The sequence below is a fragment of the Misgurnus anguillicaudatus genome, chromosome 6, assembly GCF_027580225.2.
Source record: "Misgurnus anguillicaudatus chromosome 6, ASM2758022v2, whole genome shotgun sequence".
Classification (NCBI taxonomy): Eukaryota; Metazoa; Chordata; class Actinopteri; order Cypriniformes; family Cobitidae; genus Misgurnus; species Misgurnus anguillicaudatus.
The window spans coordinates 9,746,776-9,757,500 of NC_073342.2; the positions used below are offsets into that span (position 1 = coordinate 9,746,776).

A 10,725-nucleotide genomic window follows, 5' to 3' on the forward strand; every position below is an offset into this window, starting at 1 on the left:
GCGACTTATAGCCCGGAAAATATGGTACTCTGGGGACACCAAAGATTTATTTGACACCAAAGACTTAAAAATCTAATGAATGAATGAGAGAGTGGGCATATAAAGTGTCAGACCTCTCTGCGCTCTCCTCCACTGGCTTCTTTGCTTTGATTTTCTCTATCCTCTTTTTCTTCTTCTTCTGCTCTTCTTCATCTTCATCATCCGACTCTGTGTCCTCTCCGCTCTCTTCGCTCTCCGACCCGGAAGCGCTCTCATCACTGCCGCTAACGCTCGCCGACCCGCTGCCCGAGTCCGACTCTAGAAAAAAGACATGGGAGTGAGATCACTAAATCACACTGGATCTGCTCTTAGACTAGTTAGATATCTATATCTAGGAAACATTTTACGACAAATGATAAATTGACCAAAAATGTAAATTCCCCATTTTGAAATATGCTCATTTCGATTCAAGCAAAGTAGATCATTTGTTTCTTTAGTGTTTGATTCATCATAAAAGGATGTCGCTGTCTCCATGGTTACCGCTATCTGCAGACTCGGTTGGTCCTGATTCGCCTTCCGAATCGGAGTAGAACGGTTTCTCCACTTTCTTCTCCTTACGATCCTTCCGGCTCGGGCATTTGCTCCAGTCTGGTATCTGCAACGGGATCACAAAACCAAATTCAAACCAGTTCAAATACCGCAGGAGGTTTGTATTAACGGCCATGAATGCCTCTTTACAAGCAGCAAATGCGTAAATTTACACTTTTACGTTAATAACAACAGTTCTCTGTTTTCATCTCTTCAACAGTGAAGGTCGTGCATTCATGGCCACATTTGTTCTTACTGTATACGCTAAAACATGAAAGAAAGATATCCTCAACAAAAACACAAAACGACCTCCAGCACCACATAACACAAGATAAATGTGGCGAAGCTGTTTGGACTGTCATTTGAAAATTTCATTAAATGCTCATTGTTGGAATTAAATGTCAGTGCCGTAGGTCGTCTTCGAGGGTTTTTTGAGGACTTAGTTAAATCCTAGAGCAGGGGCTGAGGAAAGGGAAAGCCTGATCTAGCACAGTACAGATGCTAGACTAAGCTGGTGGCATAAGCTCTTGGGTCTGACGCTAAGGGTGACTGACGGACTCACGCTGGTTAAAGTGGCGACTCTTTCGAGCAGTCTAATAACCTGGCAAACGAGAAAGAAACAAAAGAAACGCAAGAATGATGCTGTGAGATGGCCAGAAGAAGAGGAAAGCAAAGAACAGAAAATAAAGAAACGATTTTAAAAAAGTACACACAAGGAATCAAGTTGCACTTTTCAAAATATTAGTAGGATGTCTCTTTTCTAATATATCCATATTTCAGCTAGCTTCAGTTAAAGCAATGTAAATGTTGGGGGGAATTCACTAAAGATGAATTGCATCCACAACACACCGAGTTTGCGTTATTTTACCGCCTGGCTAACCAGCAGAATCATGCACATCAACTAATGGTGCCACAAGCTTATAGCCTGGGTTTCCCCATGCTGCCTTGCACGCAAATTTATTCACGCAGCAAGTCTAGCATGGAAACCATGGCCCAAATTCTCGCCTGAAATAGGGAACCAATCACAGAACAGGGAGGGGGCAGCAAGACGATGACGACGTCTATGCGACACACCGATTGGCTATGTGCTACGTACAGACGCATTTGATAGACATTCGTAGCGCCTAATAAACGGCTCTGGGCATTCGTAAACCATGCCTAAAATACGAGAAAATGAAAATGTGGTTCCCAGACCACGTCTGATTCTCTATGAGACTGGTCTGGTGTTAGCCAGGCTAACAAGCTTACCAAATCAATACAAATTGCAATCTGCAATGTCAATTTTAAGTTGTAGAGGATGATGGAGACTGAGATGAAACTGAAGTCAGAAACAAAAGCACCAGCTGTCACTGGGGCGATACCCTTTCAAAAAGGACACCTTTGTTTCTAAAGGGGGCATTGTAGTACCTCAAATTTTAAAGATACATATATGATAAGTGTACCGTCTCAGTTACAGCTTCAGCACCATTTTTTTCTGACCGTGCAGGTTTTGTACAGCATCACTCGATCACTGTCATCCAGTCATTAACTTTTTCTCTCAACTGGATACCTGACGGGTTTTAACGTTATTCATTTTGAGCGTACGATAATCAATTTATGACTTGGAAAATGTACACTGTATTTTAATTTTACGGTAATACACTGTAAAGTAATTTTACAGTAAAAATTGCTGGTATCTTTGCTTCCAGTATTTTACTGTAAATTGGAAAAAAGTGTAATATACTGAATTTTATGTTTACATCAAAAAACTGTAAAGTAATATCACAGTAAAATTACAGTATATTGCTTGCATCTGTGCTGCCAGTATTGTACTGTAAATTGAAAGTAATATACTGAATTTTATGTTTACAGTAATAAACTGTAAAGTAATTTCACAGTAAAATTACAGTAGATTGATGGCATCTGTGCCGCCAGTATTGTACACTGTAAAAAAAATCTGTAGAAATTATAGTATTACTGGGTATAACTGGCAACGAGCTGCCAGTAACTTACTGTAGATTTTACATTTATGTTTTTACTGGCAACAGTTTGTTCAAAGTTAAATGAAGATGAAACATTTTCAGTCTTTATCTTCTTCAGTAAGTTACTGGCAACCAGGTGCATACTTACAGCAAATATTTTACAGGGTAAATAAAAAACAGTAATATACTAAATTTTATGTTTACAATAATTTTACTGTGAAATTACTTTACAGTTTATTAAAGTAGATTGCTGGCATCTGTGCTGCCAGCATTGGTACTATAAATAAAAAAAAACAGTAATATACTGAATTTTATGTTGACAGTAAGAAACTGTAAAGTAATTTCACAGTAAAATTAAAGTAGATTGCTGGCATCTGTGCTGTCATTATTGTACAGTAAATTGGAAAAAACAGTAATATACTGAATTTTATGTTTACAGTAATAAACTGTAAAGTAATTTCACAGTAAAATTACAGTAGATTGCTGGCATCTGTGCTTCCAGTATTGGTACTATAAATAAAAAACAATAATATACTGAATTTATGTTTACATTAATAAACTGTAAAGGAATTTCACTGTAAAATTACTGTAGATTGCTGGCATCTGTGCTGCAAGTATTTTACTGTAAATTTAAAAAAAACTGTAATATACCGAATTTTATGTTTACAGTAATAAACTGTAAAGTAATTTCAGAGTAAAATTACAATAAATTGCTGGCATCTGTGCTATCATTATTGTACAGTAAATTGGAAAAAACAGTAATATACTGAATGTTATGTTTACAGTAATAAACTGTAAAATAATTTTTACAGTAAAATTACAGTAAATTGCTGGCATCTGTGCTGCCAGTATTGGTACTATAAATTAAAAAACTGTAATAAAATGAATTTATGTTTACAGTAATAAACTGTAAAGTAATTTCAGAGTAAAATTGCAGTAGATTGCTGGCATCTGTGCTGCCATTATTGTATAGTAAATTGGAAAAAACAGTAATATACAGAATTTTATCTTTACAGTAATAAACTGTAAAGTAATTTCACAGCAAAATTAGAGTTGATTTTACAGAATTTTTACAGTGTAAACAAATGTCTCTTTTAAATAAAATTACATTTACTGCTTGTGGGCAGTAACATAACAATGTTAACCGTGGCAGGTGAAAAGCACTGTGTTTTGCCCAATCTCTGCCAAATGCATGAGACATGTAAATAAAAAACAATTCAAATGCAGCTTATCTTTCAGATTTCGTAATAAACTGCATCGCAGATGGTTAGTAAGTAAGACGCAGTTGTCTGCAACCGTTTAGTGAATTCACCCCGCTGATATTTCTCTAATATACTACACTGGTTATATTGGAATATGTATCAATAACAAATCTGTATTAGGATGATGCTTCGATGCTTTGCTGAGCATTTGGGAATGGAAGTGCAACATTAATATGGAACTTTGCTAATGTGATGGTTCGTATGGTAGGAAATGGGATTTGTAGGTCAGCAGATTTCACACAATCCACAAAAAACACACTTCAAACCAGATAGGTCAAGCTGGACCTGACCACATAAAGAGAGAGAGAAGCCACTGCACTCTTGTGAGCACCTCTCTCCAATCTCCCAGTAGGCCGATTCGGCCCTCACTGGTGTCTATGACTTCTTCTTGCTGCGTAAAATGGTGGACGGAGACATAGAGAGATAGACAGATTGTCAAACGCGGACACTGGGGGTTATTATCGCTAACATACCATATCTAGTAGATGTGAAATCTGCGAATGATGAGTGATTTATGAAATAACAAACGTGAACATTGCAGACAAAAATCCTAACTGAATTGCGTAAGACCTTGAATGCATATGTAAATTGCTTTGATCAATGTGTAATATATACACTATAATGGAAAGCATTGCGTTAGCAGTGCAAAGGTTATGGGTTCGATCCCATACTAGTAAGATGTAGGCACGGTAAGTAGCTTTGGAAAAAAGCGCCTGCCAAATGCATAAAATGTAAATGTAGTCCATTAATAAATATCTAATAATAAGACAATCATTCTTTGTGCATGGCAAAAAAAGCTACGCAACCAATTTCTCTCGTATGAGAAAACAACCAATAGGATTGCAGTATGAGTAGCTACCACCCCATTGAAATGCAGAGGGCGTGATTTATGCATTATGAGGGTGGAGTTATGCTAATGAGCGATAGTGATTGCTTTGGGGCGTTTCTTTGGGAGGTCTTGCATGTTGATGCTCCCTCTGGTGGTCAGTTGACGAAGCAACCCTGCGAGAACTGTTCGCCCTGCACACACAGAATCCTTCACCTCCACGTTGCGCACGGACGGGTCGGGCGCCGATTCGGGCCAGTCGGGCAGCTCCTGATATCCTGAAGCTTTAGCGTTGAGAAGATGAGACAGTGATCCCAGCTGGAAATGATCTCTGTCTTTAAAACAACAAAAACAAATGCAACAGGAACTTGTTTAGGTCTCCTCAGTGATGATTGTGGTAATACGGGTCATACTGGTACCTTTAAACGGAGACTCCAAGACAGGGGCGGGCTTGAGGGCAAGGAAAAGCTTCTTGGCGTATTTGTTGAGAGCGCCGCTCTTATCGGTAGGCACAATCAGCTGACGAATAAACCGGGCACGGTCTCTGATGTCATAGTTTTGATCATATTTTGCCAGGTTTAGCACATACTGTGTTAACAGTTTAGTCTGTTGCATGAAAAAGAAACATAACTATAGGTAATTTTGTCGCCTGATGGGATTGTGTCATGTGTTTCACCATTATAATGAGGTTGAAATGAGGTGCGTGGGGGTCTTCTCACCTGTTTTGAGTTAGTGAGATATAGTTTGGCAGCCAGGTTGATAATCTGAAGTTTGACAATGTCTTCTTCGTTCGTAAAAGACTTGGCCATTTTTCTCAGGACGTCGGGGGCGATTTTGGGAACGTGCTCGCAGTATTCACCGATCAACCATAGGATGCTGGCTCGGGCCATCGGTACCTGACATATGGCGGGACAGATGGTCAGGAGTGGATAAATGGGTATGAGCGAGTTTAAGCAAGGTTCGGATGGGAACGGTACCTGGATGTTGTCGATGAGCTTTGCCATGTGCTTGATGATGTCACTATGTTGTTCAGGTTGCATCTGCAGGAGTTTCTTGATTACGACCACAGATTCGGCCACGACCAACTCTGAACACATAAACATAAATGTTAGCGTACCATTACACACACCGTCACATGATACAGTACATCATCTGAGATACTAAGGTGGCATTCACACGGCAAGCACTTTTTAACCCTTAATCAGTGTTTGGGGTCTCATTGGACTTTTCCTTCATTTTTTTAAAAGTGTTACCTTCATCCTAGGGGCATGAAACTCTCTGGGCCCTATTTTAACGTTCTAAGCGCATTGTCTAAAGCGCACGGCGCACGGTCTAAACACACATTGAAAATGAATGGGGCATATTTCATGAGCCAATTTATGGCCTAGTTAAGTAATTGTGCAGTAAATAGGTAAAAAATTTACTAGTGTCCGATGCCACTTTTGCTAATTTAAGGACGGGAAAAATGGTTTGTGTGCCGAGCACACGGTCGAAAAGGGTTGTTCATATTTTCCTAACGAGTAATGTGTGTTTTGGGCGTAACGTGCAATAAACCAATAAGAGTCTTATCTCTCATCCCCTTTAAAAGCCAGTTGCGCTGGCGCTATGTCTATCCCTATTTAGATGACGGACTTTGTAAACTGAAAAACTAAGAGGAGGAAGAAGACCTAAATGTTTATTGAAATTGTAATTTTTTGGATTAAAACCGTTTCTTTCCTTTCTTTCTGAAAGACGTTTTCTTTCAGTCATAGAAGTACAAATAGCAGGCTTTTAATTGCTGTAAATGTATTGATATCCTACATAATCAGTGTTACTCTAAAAATACAAACAAGAGATAAAGAATTTACAAACGTGCATTTCAGCACTAGTACAGCTCCATGGGGTTTTTACAAAGCATTACTTAAAATGTTACTCATTTCACCATATCCACAGGTACAGTGTCATCATATACAATAAATCTGTGAGGTAGCATTTAAAAACATTTAAAAACAGATGCATTTGTTTAAAGCAAAGCATTTATTTACTTACCAGGCTACAGGTGAAGCAGCTCTTTGCGTCGTCTAACGTCTCATAATTAGTCCTCATTTATGTCCAAGAGACTCAATAATAATCTTTTACATTCAATCCTTTAATCTTTTATATTTAAAAGCGTTTTTGTGCTGCTGCGCATTCATGTGTCTGATAAGCAAACCCGCGTTGTCCTGTTTATAGGCGCATATTACTAATGCGCTGTTTAAATAACAAAAAAATATATTGTGCCTTTGACTTTAGACTTTAGACCAGGTTTTTGTTGGTCAATGGCGTAGTCTATTTTAGTTGCCTCAAAACAGCAACACGCCAACAATGTGCCTGAACACACCTCGTTTTCAGACCAGAACGCCCATGGGCGCAAAAGGGGGCACAAATGCATTTGCTATTTAAATAACGTGCCGCTACGCAGGGTTGAAACTAGCAAAAGACAGTTGTGTCGCGCATTGCGCTGCATTGCGCTGGATGTATGATAGAGCCCTGTGACTTTTCCTAAATAATTTATCTAAACATGCACAAAAAAACTAGGGTTGATTTGGTTGTTCTAAAGGTGTGTAAAAAAAGTTACCGTTTATAGTGGTTAGGGTCTGATAGACCCCAAACTTTTAAAGAGCGATTGCATAAGGAAATATACATTTTTTATTTGGAAAACTATATATCATTTTTTATTTACTTATCAACTATAAATTTATGCTCTGTTTTTGTGGAAATTTTGAAGTTTTTTACCTATTTACTGCACAATTACTTAACTAGGCCATAAATTGGCTCATAAAATATGCCCCATTCATTTTCAATGTGGGGTCATTTTCACTTAAGGGGGACATTCCACAAGACGTTTTAAGATATTAAATAAATCTTTGATTTTCCCCAGAGTACATATGTGAAGTTTTAGCTCAAAATACCATATAGGTATTTATTGTGGCATGTTAAAATAGGCATGTTATGGGTCTGAGCAAAAATGCACCGTTTTTGTGTGTATCCCTTTAAATCCAAATGAGCTGCTCAGGTGGGCGGAGTATCAAGCGCTCGCGCTGTAGACAAGGCATTGCATTCTCTCACGAAACAAGTGAGCGATGTTAAGCATTATATATTTGAACAAGTTTAAAAAATCAATCATCTATTTTATGCATACTAAATACATGTTTATCAGCAGATGGGGAACATTGTGGAATAAAAATAAAGACTTTTAGCTCTCATGCTGCTTTTAAACAGGCACAATGATTTTCAGCATGTTACAATAAAATACACTTCCACAAACACTCAGAAGTTTACTTTTTGACCAAACCACACAAGCACATTTAAATGATCTGTAATAAAACAAAACGTTTAATGCTTAAACTTTAGAGAAACAGATCAAATGACATGTTTAAGTTTATTGTGTACACATATTGAACACATTCGCGTTTCTGTCAGTCTCTCACTCTCTATCTTGTAACTCCTCGTATTCATTTGAAACTTCAGAGAAACATTAAACAACATATTTACTTATTGTGTATGATAGTGAATACGCGTTGTTCTCTCACTTTGTCTCGTGCAGTGCATTAATCCTTGTGTTCATTCATATAAACTTCAGAGAAACATTAAACAACATATTTACTTATTGTGTATGATAGTGAATACGCGTTGTTCTCTCACTTTGTCTCGTGCAGTGCATTAATCCTCGTCTTCATTCATATAAACTTCAGAGAAACATATTAAACAACATACTTGAAAGCGAACCGTCGCATTGCTCTCTCTCTCGTTCGTTCGCTCTCTTACTCACTCGCTCTCTCTCTCTCTTGAACTAAGGTAAGGTTAATCCTTTAGAACGTTAATTCAATCTTTAGAAAGATTATTAAAACTAAAAGTTATAAGATTGTAGGCTCCTGTTTGTGTTTGAGGGAATACAAACGCATCGTGCTGTCAGTCATTCTTTCTCTCTGTCTATCTCACTCGTGAGGCCATTCATGGTTGGATAGGGCAGTTGAAGGAGCGGTATCATTATAATAAGAGCCCCTTAATAGGTCACGGGGGGAGCGAAATTCGAATTACCCATGTATTCACATGCCCGCAGAGAGAGTCTCACCAAAACAAAGTTACAGGGTTGCTATTTTTCATATTTTCTGGGTTGGTAGAAGCACTGGGGACCCGATTATAGCACTTAAACATGGAAAAAGTCTGATTTTCATGGAATGTCCCCTTTAAACAGGGTCATAAGTGAAAAGGCAATGAGTTCCTATGGACCTCTATTGGATATATGTGGTCATTGCACATTCTTTCTTTAATTATAATTTCTAATGTCAATGTCCAAAAACATTTTAGATTTAATTTAGATTGACATTTTTCATTTTTCTTCCAAATTTCCACCAAAACACAGCATAAATGTATAGTTGAGAAGTAAATAAAAAAATTGTATATAGTTTTCCACATAAAAAATTAATATTTCCTTATGCAATCACTCTTTAAAAGTTTGGGGTCTATCAGGTCTATCCTTTTTGAACACTGATTAAGGGTTAAATGTTGGTTGTTGCATAGAACCTGATCAGAAGAAACCGGGCAGGTCATAAACCCTGCGTCTACTCCGGTAAAAGTGTAAAACGCATGTTCTCACCGTCTCTGTTAGACAGCAGCTGTACGAGTCCATTCAAGCAGGTGTCCCTGACCTCACCGATGTTTGTTGCACAACGACCGATGGCCTGAATGCTCGCAGCTACGAAATCTTTATCCATGCTCTTAATGTATGTCTATATCACAAACATAAAAACAGACAACTGAGTTTATGCACAACTGAATATACATCATAGACATAGCTCATGTAAACTATTACCTGAAATTCTCTCAGGATTGTGGAGATGTTGGTCTCATTCGCCAGATTAGTCAGAACCTCCAGCTATATACATATAACAAAAGATAAAATCATCAGTATTTTAAAAACAAAACTTCTCTGAAACACTTTTCAGTAAAATTGTTTCCATTCCAGCTTCTATTCAATTATCACACAAATAAATGTTTTAAAGTCAAATGTAACGCAATGGATTATCTGTTCACCTTGAGAATTTTGATCTGCGTGGGGTCCGTAGAGCGAATGTAAAAACTCTTTAGATACGGTTCGAACATTCCCTACAAAACAAAACAAAACACATATTCAACAGAATTTATCAGACATATTTAAAGAAAGCTTCATAAAGAGTCAAACTGTGAAATATCTCATGGCAAAACCATGAAACACTCAGAACAAAGCCAGTCCACCAGTCGCACCACTAGGCGGCCATGTTTGCAACATCTCCAGGCAGTTATTTCATTCATGCAAGATCAGGGGTTTTGATGGCAAAGACCCCCACATTTTAAAATATGTTTAAATAAACATTTAGCGACGGATCTTTGTCCTAAAATTTACAGTATATCCATATTTGGTACAAAGAAACATTTTAATTGTGTTAGATATAGTACATGTGATGATATAAAGACTACAGATTGTTTACAAACAGAAATAAATGGCTACACAGTGAACTTTTGCTTTGTCTATTATCTCTTACAATTTTCTGGGGAACCCTTAGAACCTAGCCTGGGTGCCAGCCGAATTTAGCCCCGCCCATAACATTGTAGGCTGGGGGAAATTCGATCTGGAGTCTCTCCTATGCTTGAACAAAAACTGTCGGATCAATAAAAATGTCAGGGAGGGCTTTATACGATGATGGACAGATGATCAACAGTAACGTAATCAACCACATGACCAAAGAGCGCTTGTGTTGAATCCGACTGCTGCTGGAGAATTGAGATATGAAGATTCTGCCATCGAGTCTGTTCTAAAAGATATCGACATTGCATTGACTTTAAAAGACGAACAGAGAAACGCAATCAAGGCATTTGTTGATCGGAAAGATAATTTTGCCGTCCCTCCTCCAGGATTCGGCAAAAGTTTAATTTATCAGCTGACTCCGATGGTCGCTAAGAAGAAGGCTACTTAGAACCTTTTGGGGGACCCCAATTTGAAAACCCCTGTGGAACACTAAAGTCCTAGTATCGACTTGAATCGCGAAAGACCATAGACTGTATAAAATAAAGGACGTAGTGTCCATGATGTCACCCGTAGATTTCTAAA

At 38.0% G+C, this 10,725-nt stretch overlaps 1 protein-coding gene across 7 annotated transcripts in view; it reads right to left on the reverse strand.

Moving 5' to 3' along the window:
* ap3b2 (adaptor related protein complex 3 subunit beta 2) overlaps nt 1-10,725 on the reverse strand; it is a 66,681-nt gene that overhangs the window by 31,225 nt on the left and 24,731 nt on the right. For 5 of the 7 annotated variants that reach the window (XM_073868485.1, XM_073868480.1, XM_073868481.1 and 2 more), the window contains exons 11-20: nt 9,672-9,743; nt 9,451-9,513; nt 9,235-9,367; nt 5,594-5,703; nt 5,336-5,512; nt 5,036-5,222; nt 4,833-4,951; nt 1,130-1,168; nt 520-634; nt 114-297 (exon numbers count right to left, since the gene is read on the reverse strand). In XM_073868485.1, the coding sequence (XP_073724586.1) occupies nt 114-297; nt 520-634; nt 1,130-1,168; nt 4,833-4,951; nt 5,036-5,222; nt 5,336-5,512; nt 5,594-5,703; nt 9,235-9,367; nt 9,451-9,513; nt 9,672-9,743 (1,199 nt within the window). The remainder of the gene's footprint in view (nt 1-113; nt 298-519; nt 635-1,129; nt 1,169-4,832; nt 4,952-5,035; nt 5,223-5,335; nt 5,513-5,593; nt 5,704-9,234; nt 9,368-9,450; nt 9,514-9,671; nt 9,744-10,725) is intronic. The other 2 variants (XM_073868486.1, XM_073868483.1) reach the window with 1 other exon arrangement.